Source organism: Stegostoma tigrinum, chromosome 9, assembly GCF_030684315.1.
Source record: "Stegostoma tigrinum isolate sSteTig4 chromosome 9, sSteTig4.hap1, whole genome shotgun sequence".
NCBI classification, from domain to species: Eukaryota; Metazoa; Chordata; class Chondrichthyes; order Orectolobiformes; family Stegostomatidae; genus Stegostoma; species Stegostoma tigrinum.
The window spans coordinates 33,883,921-33,904,780 of NC_081362.1; the positions used below are offsets into that span (position 1 = coordinate 33,883,921).

The 20,860-nt window shown below is 41.9% G+C and overlaps 1 protein-coding gene across 2 annotated transcripts in view; it reads left to right on the forward strand.

Moving 5' to 3' along the window:
* The window catches only part of sytl3 (synaptotagmin-like 3), a 175,760-nt gene that overhangs the window by 39,958 nt on the left and 114,942 nt on the right, over nucleotides 1-20,860 (forward strand). For both annotated transcript variants that reach the window (XM_048536633.1, XM_059648822.1), the window contains exons 3-4: nucleotides 4,255-4,470; nucleotides 15,055-15,122. In XM_048536633.1, coding sequence (XP_048392590.1) covers nucleotides 4,255-4,470; nucleotides 15,055-15,122 — 284 coding nt within the window. The remainder of the gene's footprint in view (nucleotides 1-4,254; nucleotides 4,471-15,054; nucleotides 15,123-20,860) is intronic.

Consider the following 20,860-nt stretch of genomic DNA (forward strand, 5'->3'; position numbering starts at 1 on the left):
CCAGTATCTAATGCAGTTTCATCATTATATCCGTACTTTTGTATTCTATACCTCTGCCAATGAAAGAGAGCATTCCATATGCCTTCTTTACAACCTTATCTACCTTTACTGCTATCTTTAGGGACCTGTGCACTTTCATGCCAAGATCTGTCACTTCATCTAACCCTCTTGTGCCTTCCCATTTATTGTGCATTTTAAAAAAATTCATTTGCAGGATGAGGGCATCGCAGACTAGGTAACACTTATTGCCCATCCCTAATTGCTCAGAGGGGCGTTAAGAGTCAAACACATTGCTATGGGTCCGGAGTTACATGTAGGCCAGATCAGGCAAGTATGGGTGTTTCCTTCCCTAAAGGACATTAGCGAACCAGAGCTGTTTTCCGAAAATCAACAGTGGATTCACAGTCATCATTAGATTCTTAATTCCAGATACTTTATTGAATTCAAATTCCACCATTTGTTATGGCGGCATTTGAACCCGTTCCCCAGAACATTATCTGGGTCTCTGGATTAACAGTCCAGAAATAATACAACTCGGCCATTGCCTCCCCAAATTCCCTTCTACTGTGCATTCTCCTTTACTATTTGACTTCCCTAAATGCATTACGTCACACTTATCATTGTTGAACTCCATCTGCCACTTTCCTACCCATTCCACCAACCCATCTATATCACTTTGGGATTTACAGCTGCCCTATTTACAATCAATTTTCCAGTTATCTGCAAATTTCCCAGTTGCGTCCCCACATTCGAGTTCAAATCATTAATGTATAAAACAACAACAGGGTCCCACTACCAAGCCCTGTGGAACACCACTTGAATTAGCTTTCCATTCGCAGCCAATGACCATTGCCCTTTGTTTCCAGTTGATAAGACAATTTTGGATCCAATTCAACCCATTACCCCATAATCCCTGGGCTTTTACTTTTGTTGATCAATATAGACCAAAATTTCTGGGTGCCCATCCTCTCCAACTGTTATGCCCCTTTAACACCCATTTCTGATTTAAATGGAATCTTTCAGAGAGTTCCAGACATAGAGGAATTGTCCAGAAAAATTTTCAATTTCTCAGGCAATTCCTTTGTTGTCTGTACTGATGGAGATACTTCAATGCAAGGAATAATTACAAACAACGCAGATGAACTAGGGGCACAGACTGACATGTGGCAGCATGATGCCGTTGCTATAACAAAAACCTGACTAAAGCCTGGAACTCTCTGAAAGATTCCATTTAAATCAGAAAGGGGTGTTAAAGGGGCAAAACAGATGGGGAGGATGGGCATCCAGAAATTTTGGTCTATATTGTAACGATTCAGAAGTTGTACGACACCAGGTTATAGTCCAACAGGTTTATTTGAAATCATAAGCTTCCAGAGTGCTGCTCCTTCATCAGGAGAAATGACACGTTATGTGTCATGTGGGAATCTTTAAAAAGGGCAGTTAATTAGGGTTTAGGACTAACATGTTCCTTTGGAAATGGAAGGATAAGGCTGGCAAGAAGCTTGAATGAGAAGAAAAATTGAGTGCTCAATAAAAAAAGAAAAAGGAGGCAAATGTAGGTTTGTAAAACTGAAGACAGACAGAAGAATGCAAAGATAGCAGAAAATTACTCAAGCAAGGAATTAAGAGGGCTAAAAAGGGCCATGAAATATCTTTGGCATATGGGACTAAGGAATAACCCAAGTTTTTGTGCATATGTGAGGAACAAGAGGATAGTTAGGGAAAGAGTAGGTAAATCCAAGAACAATGAATGGAATTAATGCATGCAGCTAGAGGAAGTAGTTGAAGTCCTTATTGAGTAATTTGCTTTGGTTTTTACAAAGGAGAAGGACATGATGGCTGGTGAGTCTTGGGAGGAGTATGTTGATGTATTGGGCTTGTCAATATAAAAAATGTAAAAGGAAGTGTTGGGTGTTTTAAAACACATTAAGTTAGACAAGTGCCTAGGACCTGAAGGGATTCATCCCAGAATGCAGTTGGAGGCAGGTAACACAAATTACCTCTTCCTTGTATGAAATTTTTATATTGTCTTGTGTCACATAGGAGGTCTCAGATGACTGGAGGATAGCCAATGATGCACTTTTGTTTAAGGATGGCAACAAGAATAATCTGGGAAATTACATGCCTGTGAACCTTTCTCTGCCCAAGTCTCTAGCCTATCTATATCCTTCTGTACCCTCTGGCAATACTCCTCAGTGTGAACCTTACAATAGTGGTAGGGAAATTATTGGAAAAGATTTTTAAAGATAGGATTTATTCACATAGGGAAAAACATAGACTTATTTGTACTAGGCAGTATGTGTGTGGAAGGTCATGTCTCACATCCTGATTGAATTTTTTGAGGAAGTGATGAGGGCAGGGTGGTAGTAAACATTGTCTATATGGACTTTAGCAAAGCCTTTGACAAAGTTCCTCATGACAGGCTGATACAAAAATGAAGTTACATATAATCATGGAAACCCTATAACGTGGAAGCAGGCCATTCAGCCCATTGAGTCCACACTGACCCTCTGAAGAGCATCACACCCAGATCTTCCCCTTCACTTTATTTCTGTAAGCTTGCACTTCCCATGACTAATTCACCTAGCCTGCACATCCCTTGACACTGTGGGGGAATTTCCCACAGCTAGTTCACCTAATCTGCAAATCTTTGGACTGTCGGAGAATACCAAAAGACCCAGAGGAAGCCCACACAGACACAGGGACAAAGTCTGCGTGGAGTTTGCACAGTTGCCCGAGATGGAATCAAACCGGGGCCTGAAGGGTATGAGGCAGCAATCCTAACCACTGAGCCACCATGCCACCCCCATGTGGAATCCTTGGTGAGCTGCAAAGATTGATACAGACTAAGTATGGCTTAGTCATACGAGACAGAGAATAGCAGAGGAAGAGCTTTTTCCTGATTGGAGATCTGTGACCAGTGATGTTCTGAAGATGTTCTGGTCAACAAGGCATATGGCATGATTGCCTTCATTGGTCAGGGTATAGAGTATAAAAATTAGCATGTCATGTAGCAGCTGTATAGAACTTTAGTGAGGCCACATTTAGAAAATTGTGTACAGTTCTGGTCACCATTCCACCAGAGGGACAACGGAGGCTTTGGAAAGGGTACAGAAACAGGTAAATAGGATGCTTCCTGGTTTGGAAGATATTAGCTATGAGAAGAGATTGTACAAAGTTGGTTTGTTTTCACTTTAATACCAAAGGTTGAGGGGTGACTTGATAGAAGTTTACACTATCATAATGTGCATGGATAGAAAGAATTGAGTCACAGAATCCCTACAATGTGGAAGCAGGCCATTTGGCCCTCAAGTCCACACTGACCCTCCAAAGAGCATCCCACCAGACCCACTCTATCCCTGTAAATCTGTATTTCCCATGGTTAATCCACCTAGCCTGCATATTCCAGGACACTATAGGCAATTTAGCACAGCCAGTCCACCTAACCTAATCTTAGAACAATGGGAGGAAACTGGAGCACCCAGCGGAAACCCACACAGACATGGGGAGAATGTGCAAACTCCACACAGACAGTTGTTCAAGAGTTAAATTGAACCCAGATCCCTGGTGCTGTGAGGCAGCAGTGCTAATCACTGAGCTGCCATGCTGCACCAAAGTCATAGATTCATAGAATTGTACAGCGTGGAAACAGATACTTCAGTCCAACTCATACATTCCAACCAGATATCCCAAATTAATCCTATGCCATTTGCCAGCATTTGGCTCAGATCCCTCTAAACCCTTCCTATTCATGTACTCATGCCTTTTTAAATGTTGTAATTGTACCAGTCTCCACCACTTTCTGTGGTAATTCATTCCATACATGCTCCACCCTCTACATGAAAAAGTTGCCCCAAAGGTCCCTTCTGAATCTTTCCCCTCTTACCTTAAACTTATATCTTCTAGTTTTGGACTCGCTTACAATGGGTAAAAGGCCTTGGCTATTGGCCTTTACCATGCTCCTCATGATTTTATAAACCTCTATAAGGTCTCCCATCAGCCTCTGATGCTCCAGGAAAAACAGGCCCAGTCTATTCAACTTCTTCCTTTAGCTCAAACTCTCCAACCCTGGCAACGTTCTTTTAAGTCTTATCGGTGCAGTCTTGGTATGCTGAAGGGGCTGTTCCTGTGCTGCATTCTTCTTTATTTGTTCTTTGTAAAGCTGCAATGCTCACTTCATTGCTTTCATTGTTGAGAAAAGTAATCTCTGTGGTCACTTTGTGTCATTGAAAATGCCTCTCCTATTTTGAGCAGAAAGTTAAAATCTGAATATCAAGAAATTCGACGAAAGGGAGCAAAAATCTCTCAGTGGGACCGTAGCAGCCGATCCTGTGCTCGATGTCAGACAACCCTAGGACTGGTATTTAAAGTTGGCGTGGTGTGTAGCTTTTGCAGTCACAAAGTGTGCCATGAATGCTGTGTGTACAAAAATAATAAAGTGTGGAGATGCACAGTATGTCATGCTCACAGGTAAGAACTTTTAAAACACTGATCATTTTTTGCACTGTGTGTTGAGAAATCCTGGATCAGCTTCCATGAATGGCCACCTTCCATCTGTAGACTGATGAAAAGAGTGCTGTGACAATGAAGTCCCAAACTGTTGCATGAGCTGCCACTCCTGTATAAATGACCAGTTGAATCACCAAAATGGTTAATTTGCCTGACTCTGCTATCAAAATCATAAAAAAGATTATTATAAACAAACTTTTAACACTTGTAAGAATGGATTAATAGCTATTACAATGCAAACTGTATCCCCCATAAATCTAGATGTGCACACATTAGTTCACAAATAGGACATATGAAAGACAGCTCTGCCAAATATTATAGGTAGAAAACGGAAGTAAAAAAGAACAAAAGTCTGTGGATCAATAGTGGAAACCATGAGTGTGGAATGTAGTGAATATTTCTGTTATTTTGGCTTTTGGCAATGACATAATTTTGTTATTGGCCACAGAGCAAACAAAAACCCTCAATTCAGTGGTCAGTCTGTTGGACCTGGGTCTTTGCTTGATTTAGAAGTTCTTCTTTTCAGAGTTTGAGCTTTTTTTTTCACATGGAGAGTGAGAAAGAAAGACAGGCTTATGCTAGCCTGTAGGTTTAATGAGGACTGAGTTCAACTTCCCCTTCTCAAGTCTGTAACAAACTGCAGCATAAAAATCCCAAAGGCACCTGGTGCTGGCTTTTCTCGCAAAATTATAAAATCCAACTTCTCAAAAGGCTTTGTGTAACCAAAAATGCATAACATACTTTGAACTTTAAGTTGTGAAAAAATGTACCTGATGCATTCACGAAAGCACAGCTGTACCCAAACTTCCTGTTTTCCCAGTTTACATTAAAAAATATAGTTGTTACAGTTGTAATAGATTGTGTAGTCATTTGCTCAGATGCCATGTTGGATGTTATATAATGTTAGTGGTCAGAATATCATGTGATCAAACTGATAGGAATGCTACAGACCAGAGTTGACAGTGCTGGTGGGGATTGGGCTGCTCTAAGAACTTTCCAATTTGGGTTAGCTCTTAAATATGAGAGAATGACATTGTGGGGCATTTTTGCATAAACAATTTCCTTTACCTTTTCCATTTCTTCTACTTCTGGTGTAAACGCCACCTTGCAAATGCTGTGATGACGTGGATGGTAAATTTGCCTGTTTTTTATTCATCCGTTCAGAAACTGGAAGTTTTGTTTAGAATTGACACAGGATTAAAGACTGAGAAAGAACTTGCATTTATATTGTATCTAGCACAGTCTGAACACTTGAAATGTAATTCAAAGCCAGTGAAGTACTTATTGTAGAATCATAAAATCCCTACAGTGTGGAAACAAGCCATTTGGCCCAACAAGTCCATACCAGAGAGCATCCACCCAGACCCATTCCCCTACTCCTGCATTTCCCATGTCCAACCCACCTAATCTAAACATCCCTGGGCACTATAAGCAATTTAAAGAACAAAGAACAAAGAAAATTACAGCACAGGAACAGGCCCTTCAGCCCTCCAAGTCTGCGCTGAATGAGATCCTCTGTCTAAACCTGTCACCTCACATTTGCCCTGATTGAACTCCATCTGCCGTTTACCTGCCCGACTCTCCAATCTATGTGTATTCTGCTAATCCACCCGTACATCTTTGGACTGTGGGAGGAAACCCATGCACACACAGGGAGAATATGCAAACTCCATGCATACAGTCACCTGAGGCTGGAATCAAACCCAGGTCCCTGGCACTGTGAGGCGGCGGTGCTAAATGCTGAGCCACCGTGCTGTCCCATGCTGCCATTTTTGATCTGTACTTTGTCTAGTAATGGAAGGTCTACCATCTATTAATAAATTTGCTTCGCTGCCTTCTCTCTTCAAAATTGGACTTCTTGTAAACAGTAAGTGATCCACAGCACACTTTAACCTTCTGATTTTTCAGTTGATCTGAGTGTTTTTGACCTAGGACATATCATAATGTAAAAGTGTTATTCTCCATGGTGTTTTCAAAATAATACAGTAAATGTAAGTTCTAACTTCACTCTAATGTCAGGAATGTATCCTGTTCCACTCAGGACATGTTTCCGCTCATTAACGTGATTGCTGATAAGTGGTTACATGATCAGTATGGGTAAAGCATCGACTATACCTGTACATTAATAATAGTTTCTTACACAGATGTTCAATTGCTGTGTTGTGGTGCTCTCAGGTTACATGCAACTAAGACTTGATAGGTAAAGCATTGCTGTGCCATGCTTATGTATTTAGTTTTTTGGGAATAAATGATCAGCCCTAGTATGTCTTGAGCACATGGTGTTGGAAATACATAGTATTTTTTAAAGAAGCATTTAGATAATTTCTGGGTTAAGGAGGATTTACCATGTAACCTCTTGGAACTGAAAAGTCAGAAGGTTAAAGGGTGCTGTGGATCACCTACTGATGACAAAAAGTCAGATTTTGTGGAGAGAAGGCAGCTAAGCTTCTAAGAGATATAAGAGATGGATGTTCAGTGTTTTATGGCATTAATTTCCCTGTGTTAATGGTTACCTAGCAACAGCTTCTGGATTGAAGTTGTTCTTCATAGGTATTCCTGAGTCTGTCTGTGGAAGAAAAGACTTCAGAAAGCTTGCAGTAAAAAGCTATATTTTGTCTGTCTGTTTCTCTCTCCCCATCTTTATTTTTGGGTAGTAGTAATAGAAGGATGTTTAGGTGATGAATAAAACATTTATCCTTTTTGTACGGTTCCTTTAAAGAGTATCGGGGTTTGATTGCCAGTGCAGTCCACCTGTTGGATCCTCTACTGTTACAATTCTATTGATTATCCTAAATGCTGGCAAGCAGTGACCATACCCATGTAAATGGTGTAAAGCAGCAAGAAAATACTGGAATAGAAACTTGGCAACATGGAAGAGAAGCAAATGAAAAATGTTTTAGCCGGCCCCACAGTTGAATTGGAAGGGGAAGTCATTAAAACAGTTCAAAGACTGAAACTTGATTGAGGGCACAGATTTCTAGTGAGTAATGAATTCCACTGCTCCTAGCCCAAGAACTTTCTAGAATACAGATAGTTCCAGATAAGCTGAGAAAGGCAAAGTGGGGATGAACCCTTCCAAAGCATAAATCAGAGGGTGCAGAGCTATAAGTGTGTCAACTTACAAAGTGTCTGCTATCGCACAAAGTCCATGGGGATGAGGAAGTCTCTGCCTTTACAACTGAAAGCTACTGAATTCACCATATCCCATAAATCTTTGGAACAAAAACAGACATTGCTGGAAATGTTCAGCAGGTCTGGCAGCATGTGTGAAGAAAAAAATCAGAATTAGTGTTTCAGATCCAGTGACCCTTCCTCCAAACTGATGGTAGGTGGGAAAACGTTAGTATATATGCATGTCATAAATCTTTGGAGGTCAGAAGTATTCCTGGTTGGTGGAAATGTCTTGATGTCTTCCATCTTTTGTGTGTCCCCTGAGTTGTTGCTGCCTGGACAATGTGGTCCAAAAATATTATCATTGGCTTTGAAACTTCACATTTTATCATTGAGTATTAACCTGGAGTCTTGTAATGTTTTCAAGATTAGCAGCACTCCTTTGTCAAAGAACAAAGAAAAGAACAAGAAAATTATAGCACAGAAACAGGCCCTACGGCCCTCCAAGCCTGTGCTGATTGAGATCCCCTGTCTAAACCTGTCTCCTATTTTCTAAGGGTCTGTGTCCATTTGCTCCCCGCCTATCCATGTACCTGTTCTGATATTTCTTAAAAGACGCTAATGTGTCTGCGTCTACTACCTCCGCTGGCAACGCATTCCAGGCACCCACCACCCTCTACATAAAAAAACTTACCATGCATATCTCCCTTAAACTTTCCTCCGCTCACTTTGAACTCATGACCCCTAGTAATTGAGTCCCCGACTCTGGGAAAAAGCTTCTTGCTATCCACCCTGTCTATACCCCTCATGATTTTGTAGACCTCAATCAGGTCCCCCCTCAATCTCCGTCTTTCTAATGAAAATAATTCTAATCTACTCAACCTCTCTTCGTAGCTAGCACCCTCCATACCAGGCAACATCCTGGGGAACCTCCTCTGCACCTTCTCCAAAGCATCCACATCTTTTTGGTAATGTGGTGACCAGAACTGTACACTGTCTTATACAACTGTAAAATGACCTGCCAACTCTTGTACTCAATACCCCGTCCGTTGAAGGAAAGCCCGCCATATGCCTCCTTGACCACCCTATTGATCTGCATTGCCACCTTCAGGGAACAATAGACCTGAACACCCAGATCTCTCTGTTCATCAATTTTCCCTAGGACTTTTCCATTTACTGTATAGTTCATTCTTGAATTAGATCTTACAAAATGCATCACCTCGTATTTGCCCGGATTGAACTTCATCTGCCATTTATCTGCCCAACTCTGCTGTAATCTCTGACAATCCCCTTCACTATCTGCTACTCCACCAATCTTAGTGTCATCTGCAGACTTGCTGATCAGACCTTCCTCCAAATCATTTACGTGTCATGCGTTCTTTAGCGAACCCAGGGATGAGAACTACAGAGAATGATGAAAAAGGAAAAGAAACCATAGATTAAGCTAATTTTGACTTAATAGCAGAAGAGTGTAGGGAAGCTGCTGCTCTGGGAAGCTGTGTCAAAGTTTTACGCTCTCTATAGCTTTATATTCAGTTAAAGAATTATTGAATGTCTGACGGAAGAATCTGAGTTCTTAAGAAATAAGTGAACATTACTCGGACCCTGCTGGAAATTGTTTGTATTGAATGGTGACTTTGGAATTCAAGTAAGGTGTGTTGCTATGTGCTTGTAATATAATGCATCATTCAAAGATTCCATAAAAACCTGGTTTTTATGGAACTTGCAAATTATGACATTTAAAATTTATCCCTTAAATGTGTGTGAGAACGGGGATGCAAACAAAGAAGATTGTTTTAATCATAAGTATTGATTAGATTACCTTGTTTAGTTTTCTCTTCTAGGAATCTCTAGGACCAGGGGCATAATTTCAGAATAATTCATGTAAGATAGAGGTGAGGAAGAACGTGTTTCACTGAAGAAGGGTCCCAACCCGAAATGTTGACTTTCCTTTTCCTCTGATGCTACCTGACCTGCGGTGTTCCTCTAATTTCTTACTGTGTTGCCTTTGTTTCTCTGAGGGTTGTGAGTCTGTGGCATTCTTTAGCACAGAAGGCTGCTAAGACTGGGTCATTAAGTATATTCAAGGCTGAGATAGACAGATTTTTAATCAATAAGGCAGTCAAGAGCTATGGGGATGGGCAAGAAAATGAGTTAAGGATTATCAGATCAGCCATGGTGTCATGAAAGATAGTAGACTTGATGAGCTTTTACCTTTTATGGTTTTATAACCTGCTAACCAAAGTCAGTTTGTCATCCATTAAGCCCACATAGCTCCTGGCCTCATTACAGATTTCTTAGATTCCCCTAAAGTGTGGAAACAGGCCCTTCGGCCCAACGAGTCCACACCGCCCTTTGGAATATCCCACCCAAACCCATCCTGCTATAACCCACACACCCCTGAATACTAAGGGCAATTTAGCATGGCCAACCCACCTAGCCTGCACATCTTTGGACTATGGGAGGAAACCGGAGCACCTGGAGGAAACCCACGCAGACACGGGGAGAATGTGCAAACTCCGCACAGACTGTTGCCCGAGGCTGGAAACAAACCCGGGCCCCTGGTGCTGTGAGGCTGCAGTGCTAACCACTGAGCCAGCCAAACATCGACAAAAGTGTTGGTTCCCAGAGTGATGTGACAGTGACAGGCCTTGACATCATATCAGTATCTGAACAACTATGGCAACAAAACTATAATTAAAATGTAGAACAATACAGCACAGTAACAGGCCCTTTGGCCCACCAAATCTGCGCCGACCATGGTGCCATTCTAAACTATTCCCATATGCCTGTTCATGGCCCTTTTCGCCTCTATTCCCTGCCTGTTCATGTGTTTGTATGTACCCTAAGTTTTGCTAAAATATCTTCTTCTACTACCTCCCTTGGCAGCACATTCCAGGCACTTACCACCCTCAAAAAAAGCTTTGTTTGCACATCTCCCTTAAACATTTCCCCTCTCAACTTAAACTTACACCCCCTAGTATTTAACATTTCCACCCCGGGAAGAAGACTCCAACTATCAACTCTATCCATGCCTGTCATACCTTTTATATACTTTTATCAATTTGGCCCTCAGTCACCAATGCACTAATAAAAACGATGTGTTTTTCCAATGTCTTCTTGAGCTAATACACTCCAATCCAGGCGCCCTCTTCAAAGCCTCTACATCCTTCTGGTGGCAACCAGAACTGCACAAAATACTCCAAACGTGGCCTAACAAAAGTTTTATACACCTGCACCATGTCTTGCCAACTTTATACTCAGTGTTCCAACCGATGAAGGCAAGCATGCTGTTTGCTTTCTTTACCACCTCGTTCACTTGTGTTGCCACTTTCAGAGAGTTGTGGACTTGGCCCCAAGATGTCTCTCTATGCCAGTGCTTTAAAGGGTTCTGCCATTTACTGTATATTTTCCTCTTGCATTTGACTTCTCAAAATGTATCACCTCACACATTGATGGGTAGCAGGGAGAACTCTTCACTGTCTGGAAAATGGTTGTAGCTATTGGAGGCCAATTATCTTAGGTCTAGGATATCACCACAGGAATTCCTCTGGATAGTGCCCGCGGCCTATCCATCTTCAGCTGTTTCATTGATAATCTTCCCTCCATCATAAGATCAGAGCTGAGCATGCTTGTTACAGCTGAACAGCCATCAACACCATTTGCAACTCCTTTTAAGATACTAAAGCACATCCTATCCATGTTCAGCAAGAACTTGAAAAACATGAAGACTGGGACCAATAGGTGGCAAGTGGCATTTGAGCCATACAATTTTAGGCCATGATAATATTCATTAAGACAGAACTATTTCTGTTTGATATTTAATGACATTACCATTGCTGAATCACTCATTATGAGCATGCCTGAGGAAACTGAACTGGGCCAGCCAAATAAATAGTTTAGCTAGAAAAACAGATCAGAAGCTAGGATTCCTACAGTGAGTAACTCACCCCCTGACCCCCTCTCTCTCCCCACCCCACAAAAGCCTGTCCACCATCTACAAGTCACAAGCCAGCAGTGTGATGGAATACTCTCCATTTGCCTTGATGGGTACAGCTGCAACTCACTTAGGAAACTTGATACCATTGTTAAGACTAGGGATAGGAAACCAAATAAAATCAGTCTTAGCATCATTTGATTCTCAACATTGTGATATTGAAATATTTAATGACCCTCAAAATTGCCTAAGTTTTCCAAATGAAGGTTACAAAAAAACTGAGTTCCACACTTAAAACAAAAATTAGCAATTTATTCATGCTGTAACTTTAACAGATAAAGCTAAATGACAGCATAATCTAATTAAAATCTGTAATTCAAACCCAATTTTCTTTAATCTTACACTTTATTTGCACACAGACATGGTCAAGGGATAAATTTTTAAATTGTAATTTGTCAATTCAATTAAACAGTTTCAAACAGTTGGGTGCCACTTCTTTCTTCCAATCTTTGAATAATAAGTTGTTCTCACACGTCTACAAAATCATGAGGGGTATAGACAGGGTGGATAGCAAGAAGCTTTTTCCCAGAGTTGGGGACTCAATTACTAGGGGTCATGAGTTCAAAGTGAGAGGAGGAAAGTTTAAGGGAGATATGCGTGGAAAGTTATTTACGCAGAGGGTGGTGAGTGCCTGGAACGTGTTGCCAGCGGAGGTGGTAGATGCAGACACGTTAGCGTCTTTTAAGATATATCTGGACAAGTACACGGATCAGTGGGGAGCAAATGGACACAGACCCTTAGAAAATAGATGACAGGTTAGACAGAGGATCTCGATCAGTGCAGGCTTGGAGGACCGAAAGGCCTGTTCCTGTGCTGTAATTTTCTTTGTTCTTTGTTTGTTCTTTGTATGACTGAATATCTAATTTCGAAGTCACTGGCTAATGAGTACAGTTCAATAGGCTTCTAGAAGTGTTTACAAATCTCTTATAGCCTGGAATTCTTTTCTCAGAACATTCAACATTTTTGTAACTTGTGAGAAGCTATGGAGAGTAAAACATTGCACCTGATCTTGCACCTTCTGGAAACCACTCTGCTTCTGCCAAGACCAATCAGGACTGGCTTATGCCCTTCTATTCTTTTTAAAAATCAATATTCTCTGTGGTTGTAAATGTGGTTAATATTGGTCTTCCCTTGATGGACTAATTCAACATTCACCCACCTACTAACCCTGGCATGGCAACTCACATTGAATAATCCACAGTGCACCTTAGATTAGAAAGTCAGAATCATTTTCTTCTAGACCAGTCACCACTAGCAACATATAGGTTTGTCTATTCTTCTATTTTAAACACACAGCTGTTCAGAGTTCAACTAACCCTAACTTCATTCACTGCTGTACCAAAAAATGAGAAAAATAAAAGAAAAACAATGAGGGTGTGTACCTCATCCAATCAAAGCAGCCTATTTGTTTGACACCACATCAACAAACATTCAGTCCTTTCACCATAGATGCACTGTATGAAGTGTGTACCATCTAGAAGTTGCACTGCAGAAATTCACAAAGGCTGCTTCGATAGCATCTTCCAAACCTGTAACCATTGGCATCTAGAGGGATAAAGTCAGTATACACATGGGCCTACCACCATCTGCAAGTTCCTCTCCAAGCCGCTCACCTTCTTGACTTGGAAATACATCATTTTTCCTTCATACATACAATCATACAATCCCTACAGTGTGGAAACAGGCCCTTCAGCCCAACAAGTCCGCACCGAACCTCAGAGCATCCCGCCCAGACCCATCCCCCATAACCCACCTAATCTACACCTCCCTGAACATTATGGGCAATTTAGCATGGCCAATCCACCTTACCTGCACATCTTTGGACTGTGGGAGGAAACTGGAGCACCTGGAGGAAACCCATGCAGACACGGGGAGAATGTGCAAACTCCACACAGACAGTTGCCTGAGGCTGGAATCAAACCCGGGTCCCTGGCCCTGAGAGGCAGCAGTGCTTCATTATCATTGTGTCAAAATCCCTTCCTAAAGACATTGTGTCTGTACCTGCATCAAATGAACTGCAGTTGTTCCAGAAGGTGGTGACCACTTTCACCTCTACAATGATTAGGGATGGGTATTAAAGGCTGACCCAGCCAGCAATGCCCACACTCAATGACAAAGTAACTAAAAATGTTCTGTTTTTGTTTTTTTTCATCAAACGGGGTTCATTTCTTAATGTTTGCCTTTGTCAGCAAGTTTTCCTGCTCTCTGTCTCCATGAGCATTGGTAACCTTCTGTTTCCACTTATTCAGTAATCCTTCATCTAAATCATTAGCTAACGCAGTGAAAGGATGCAGCCCCATTACAGCCCACTGGGAAACATGGCATTGACAATAAACTTTGTATCCTTGAACACAGTTGTGAACAATTTCACCATTTTCACTGTAAGAGATATGACAGAAGAAGAAGTAAATTTCATTAATGATTTTCATGAAATAAGGATGCCCTAAAACATTCTAAAGCAAATGAATTGATTTGAAATGTAGTCAGAGTTGCAAGATACTTGCAATTTGATAACCAGATGTTTAGTGATGTCATTTATTTTGGCCAAAATATCATGAAAGAACCCCTACCCCAACACCCCAACTCTGTCAGTTGTACCATTGGATCATTTGTATTTACATGACAGAACATGCAATGTTTAAGGTCTCATCCGAAAGACAACACATCAAATATTATATGATGTGCTAGGTAATGTGCACAAACACTGGAGAGACTCCCCCAACCCTGACATTTACTCTGAGATGAAAGTACTGCTTACTCACTACATTTAAAGGCGTTTCTGCCTCTACCACCCTTACATTCCTACCACACCACTAACGTCTCCTCTAAACCTCTGTCCCTTACCATAAACCTTGTTCTCTGGTCATTGATTCCTACAGCAAGGAGAAGGTTTCTTCTTATCTACCTAATTTATGTCCCTCATAATGTGATTCCTCCCAGTCACACCCCCTTAATGTCCTGTGCTGTTAGGAAAACATCCCCAATCTGTCCAATCTCTCCTCATAACAGAAATGCTCCAGCCAGACAACATCCTGCAAAATTTCCTCTGCATCCTTTCAAGTGCTAACACATCCCTCTTATCATGTGGACCAGAACTACACACAGTTCTCTAGCTGTAGCCTAATCAATGTTTATATAATTCCAGCATAATCTCCCTGCTTTTAAACTCTAGGCATCAGCTAATAATAGCAAGTATCCAGTATGTCTTCTTAACCACTTTATCTACTGCCCTGATGCCTTAAGGGTCAAGAGTACATGCACATTCCCAAGATTCCTCTGATCCTTGGTACTTCTCAGGTCCTACCATTCATAATTTATTCCATTGCCTTGTTTGTCCAACCCAAGTGCACTTATCCGGATTGAATTGCTTGTAATGAACTGTTCTGCAAGAACTGGAGTTCCATTTTAAAATAAATTGTACTGATTCTGTATTACAGGCAAATGAAGGTGAAATCTGGAGAATGGTTCATTGATGAAAGAGCAAAGAAGTTTCACCAAGAGGAAGGTATTTGGAGCACTACTGCTTAATGCCCACATCTCTCAGCATGAACAACAAAAATTAATAGCAGAAAAAAGTAGGAGTACTGTAGTTCCAGCATCATTGAGTCTTTGTTATTTATGGCAGAGATGGAGGTCATTTGGACCATCAAATTTGTGCAGGGCAATCCAGTCAGTCTCACTTAATCATGTTTGCCTTGCATTTATTTCCTTCAAGTTTCCATCTATCTTCCTTCTGGAATCATTGACAATCATTCAAGTTTTGCAGCATTTGCAAATCTTGAGATTTCAACCTGTACACCTAGGACTTGTTTTGGATTTGTTTAAGTCTAGGTCATTAATATATCAGTGCACAGATACTTTCTCTGATTTGAAAAACAATTATGCACTCCTGCTCTCAGTGCCTGTTACTCAGTATCATGTTGCTGCTGTTCTTTTGATTCCATGGGTTCACTTTGCTGGCAAGCCTTTCAAAACACCTATGGGAAGATCATTTACACCACATCAGTTGGGTTACTCTTGTTAACGCTCTGCCACTTCATCAAAAACTCAGGTTACTTAAGTGGGATTTTAATTTAATGATTTCTTACTGGCATTCCTTAACTAATCCACAGTTAACCAAGTGGCTATTAATTTTGTCCAAAATTATCATTTCTGTAAGTTTTTTTATCAAGGTTAAATCTTGCATTTGATTTTTTGAATAAGAATGGAAATTTTGCAATTCTTCAATTCTCTGGCATCAATCATAGGTCTGAAGAGACTGAGAGATTGTAGACAACGTCTCTGCAACTTCCACCCTTAATTCCTTGTATATCTTCAAAGGAATCTGATCTGGTTCTTTCTAACAACTGCATTTTTTTCTTTTTTATGAAGCTAATGTCTCAGCTACCTTCTCCTTCATTTTCACTTCAGCAACATTCTGATCCTTGAATTTCTTTTAGGATGCTACTGAGGTCCAAGACAACAATATGTGCAGAAAGTTCTTCCATCTGCAGAAACTTGAGCTTTGCATTTCAGAGTTTGAAGAACATCTGTAGACGTTGTGGCATTTTGAGGCTGAGAGTTGCATTCAGAGAGGTGGTCAAGGGGCCTGCTGGACAGGACGAAAGGAAGAAGAAGAAAGGAGGAGCAATAGTGATAGAGGATCTGTTAGTTAGGGGAACATATAGGTGTTTCTGTGCCAGTTAATATCACTCCAGGATGGTATTTTGCCTCCCTTTGGTGGCAGGCTCAAGGATGTCAAAGAGTATCAGCAGGACATTCTTCTGGGGGAGGTCCACATTGGTAACAATGATTTAGGGAGGAAGAGGGATGTAGTCCTATAATCAAAATTTCAGAAGCTACACAGGTTAGCAAGCAGCATCTCACATATAATAATCCCTGGATTACTCCTAGTGCCACATTGCAAGTGTGTGCATAGAACATAGAACACAGAATATTACAGCACAGCACAGGTGCTTTGGCCCTCGATGTTGTGACGACCTGTGAAACCAATCTGAAGCCCATCTAACCTACACTATTCCATGTACGTCCATATACTTGTCCAATGACGACATAAATGTACTTAAAGTTGGCGAATCTACTACCGTTGCAGGCAAGCGTTCCATACCCTTACTACTCCCCGAGTAAAGAAACTACCTCTGACATTTGTCCTATATCTTTCACCCCTCAATTTAAAGCTATGCCCCCTTGTGCTCGTCATCACCATCCTAGGAAAAAAGCTGTCCCTATCCACCCTATCTAACCCTCTGATTATCTTATCTGTCTCAATTAAGTCACCTCTCAACCTTCTTCTCTCTAACGAAAACAGCCTCAAATCCCTCAAGCTTTCCTCGTAAGACCTTCCCTCCAGACCAGGCAACATCCTAGAAAATCTCCTCTGCACCCTTTCCAAAGCTTCCACATCCTTCTTACAATGTGGTGACCAGAAGTGTATGCACGACTCCAAGTGCGGCCGCACCAGAGTTTTGTACAGCTGCAGCATAACCTCTTGGTTCCAGAACTCGATCCCTCTATTAATCAAAGCTAAAACACTGTATGCCTTCTTAACAACCCTGTCAACCTGGGTGGCAACTTTCAAGGATCTGTGTACATGGACACCGAGATCTCTCTGCTCATCCACACTGCCAAGAATCTTACCATTAGCCCAGTACTTTGCATTCCGACCAAAGTTACGCCGACCGAAGTGCATCACCTCACACTTGTCCACGTTAAACTCCATTTGCCACCTCTCAGCCCAGCTCTGCAGCTTATCTATGTCTCTCTGTAACCTACAACATCCTTCGTCACTATCCACAACTCCACCGACCTTAGTGTCGTCTGCAAATTTACCAACCCATCCTTCTACGCCCTCATCCAGGTCATTTATAAAAAAAATGACGAACAGCAGTGGACCCAATACCGACCCTTGCGGTACACCACTAGTAACTGGACTCCAGGATGAACATTTCCCATCATCCACCACCCCCTGTCTTCTTTCAGCAAGCCAATTTCTGATCCAAACTGCTATATCTCCCACAATCCCATTCCTCCGCATTTTGTACAATAGCCTACTGTGGGGAACTTCATCGAACGCCTTGCTGAAATCCATATGCACCACATCAACTGGTTTACTCTCATCTACCTGTGTGGTCACCCTCTCAAAGAACTCAATAAGGTTTGTGAGGCACGACCTACCCTTCACAAAACCGTGCTGACTATCCCTCATCAAATTATTCTTTTCTAGATGATTATAAATCCTATCCCTTATAACCTTTTCCAACACTTTACCAACAACTGAGGTAAGGCTCACTGATCTATAATTACCAGGGTTGTCTCTACTCCCCTTCTTGAAAAGGGGAACCACATTTGCTATCCTCCAGTCTTCTGGCACTATTCCTGTAGACAATGATGAGTTAAAGATCAATGCCAAAGGCTCAGCAATCTCCTCCCTGGCTTCCCAGAGGATCCGAGGATAAATCCCATCCGGCCCAGGGGACTTATCTATTTTCACACTCTGTAGGATTTCTAATACCTCTTCCTTGTGAACCTCAATTCCACCTAGTCTAGTAGCTTGTATCTCAGTATTTTCCTCGACAACATTGTCGTTTTCTAGAGTGAATACTGTTGAAAAATATTCATTTAGCGCTTCCCCTATCTCCTCTGACTCCACACACACCTTACCACTACTATCCTTGATTGGCTTTAATCTTACTTTCGTCATTCTTTTATTCCTTAAGTACCAATAGAAAGCCTTAGGGTTTACCCTGATCCTATCCGCCAACAACTTCTCATGTCTCCTCCTTGTTCTTCTGAGCTGCCTCTTTAGGTCTTTCCTGGCTATCTTATAACCTTCAAGTGCCCTAACTGAGCCTTCACATCTCATCCTAACATAAGCCTTCTTCTTCCTCTTGACCAGAGATTCCACTTGCTTCGTAAACCACGGCTCCTGCGCTCTACAACTTCCTCCCTGCCTGACAGGTACATACTTATCTAGGACAGACAGGAGCTTTTCCTTGAATAAGCTCCACATTTCTAATGTGGCCATCCCCTGCAGTTTCCTTCCCCATCCCTTGCTCCCTAAATCTTTCCTAATCTCATCGTAATTGCCTTTCCCCCAGCTATAACCGTTGCCCAGTGGTATACACCTATCCCTTTCCATCACTAAAGTGAACATAACAGAATTGTGATCGCTATCACCAAAGTGCTCACCTACTTCCAAATCTAACACCTGGCCGGGCTCACTACCCAGTACCAAATCTAATGTAGCTTCACCCCTTGTTGGCCTGTCTACATATTGTGTCAGGAAGCCCTCCTGCACACAGTGGAGAAAAACTGACCCATCTATAGTACTCGAACTATAGTGTTCCCAGTCAATATTTGGAAAGTTGAAGTCCCCCATGACAACTACCCTGTCTCTCTCACTCCTAGCGAGAATCATCTTTGCTATCCTTTCCTCTACATATCTGGAACTATTCAGAGGCCTATAGCAAACTCCCAACAGGGTGACCTCTCCTTTCCTGTTTCTAACCTCAGCCCATACTACCTCAGTTGACGAGTACCCAAACATCCTTTCTGTAACTGTAATACTGTCCTTGACCAACAATGCCATACCTCCCCCTCTTTTACCATCTTCTCTGTTCTTACTGAAACATCTAAATCCCGGAACCTACAACAACCATTCCTGTTCCTGCTCTATCCATGTCTCCGAAATGGCCACAACATCGAAGTCCCAGGTACCAACCCATGCTGCTAGTTCACCCACCTTATTTCGGATGCTGCTGGCGTTGAAGTAGACACACTTCAAAACAACTTCTTGCTTGCCGGTGCCATCCTGCGTCCCTGGAACTTTATTACGGACCTCCCTACTCTCAACCTTTTCTATACTCAAAGTACAATTTTGGTTCCCATCCCCCTGCTGAATTAGTTTAAACCCACCCGAATAGCCTTAGCGAATTTCTCCCCCAGGATATCGGTACCCCTCTGGTTCAGGTGAAGACCATCCTGCTTGTAGAGGCCCCACCTACCCCAGAAAGAGCCCCAATTATCCAAGAATCCAAAACCCTCCCTCCTGCACCATCCCCGTAGCCAAGTGTTCAACTCCTCTCTCTCCCTATTCCTCACCTCACTAGCACATGGCACGGGCAACAAACCAGAGACAACAACTCTGTTCATCCTCGCTCTCAGCTTCCATCCTAGCTCCCTGAATTTCTGCCTTAAATCCCCATCGCTCTTCCTACCTATGTCATTGGTGCCTATGTGGACCACGATTTGGGGCTGTTCCCCCTCCCCCTTAAGGATCCAAAATACACGATCAGAGACATCACGAACCCTGGCACCAGGGAGGCAACACACCAACTGTGCAGAAATAGGTGAGTAAGGCAGATGAATGTATGGATGGATGGGTGGCACAGGAGTGAAAGCTTTAGGTTCCTGGGACATTGGGACTGGCCCTGGCATGTGTACAAGCCAGACGGATTGCTTCTGAACAGAGGTGGGAGTGAGTTCCTTGCAATGCGTTTTGATAGTACTATTGGGAAAGCTTTGGCAAGGGGTTGGAATCAAAAAGGAGTAATAAAGGAGAAGACCAGGATTCACAAAATGCTTAAGAAGTGCAACTGGTCCTAATATAGACATTTGAAAGTTATTAGATTAAGTCAGTGAGGAAGGAAAAAAATTGTTTAAATCAGGGTTACTGTGCATGTATGTGAATGCACGGAGTATAGTTAGTAAAATTGGAGATTTACAGGTACATGTTGCTATGTAGAATTTTGTTGAGGTGATAACAGAGACCTGGCTCCAGGAAGGACAAGTTTGGCCGTTAAATATTCCTGGCTGTGAGGTGTTCAAAAAAGATGGAAAATTACAGAAAATAGGACCAGGTGCAGTATTGTTAAGGAGCACATTGCAATGCTGGAGAAAGGATAACTTGAGGGTCCAAGCACAAAATCAATTTGACTAAATCTAAAGAATAAGAAAGATGCAAACACATTGCTGGATGTATTCTGTAGACCACCAACCACTGGAAAGGATAGTAGAAGAACAAACCAGTAGGGAAAGAGATATCTGAACAATGGGCCTTCCTTCAAAGAGAAAGTGGATTGGGTACAGTCTCCAAGGGGGAAGGTAGAACGAACAAATCCAGAGCTACATGGATAACAAAAGAGAAATAAATTAAGATAAAGGAGAAAAAGGGTGTTTAAGGTAAGTGTCAGCTAGAAAATAAAATTGAGAACCAAGAGGAATATTGATGTTTCAGAGGGGAGT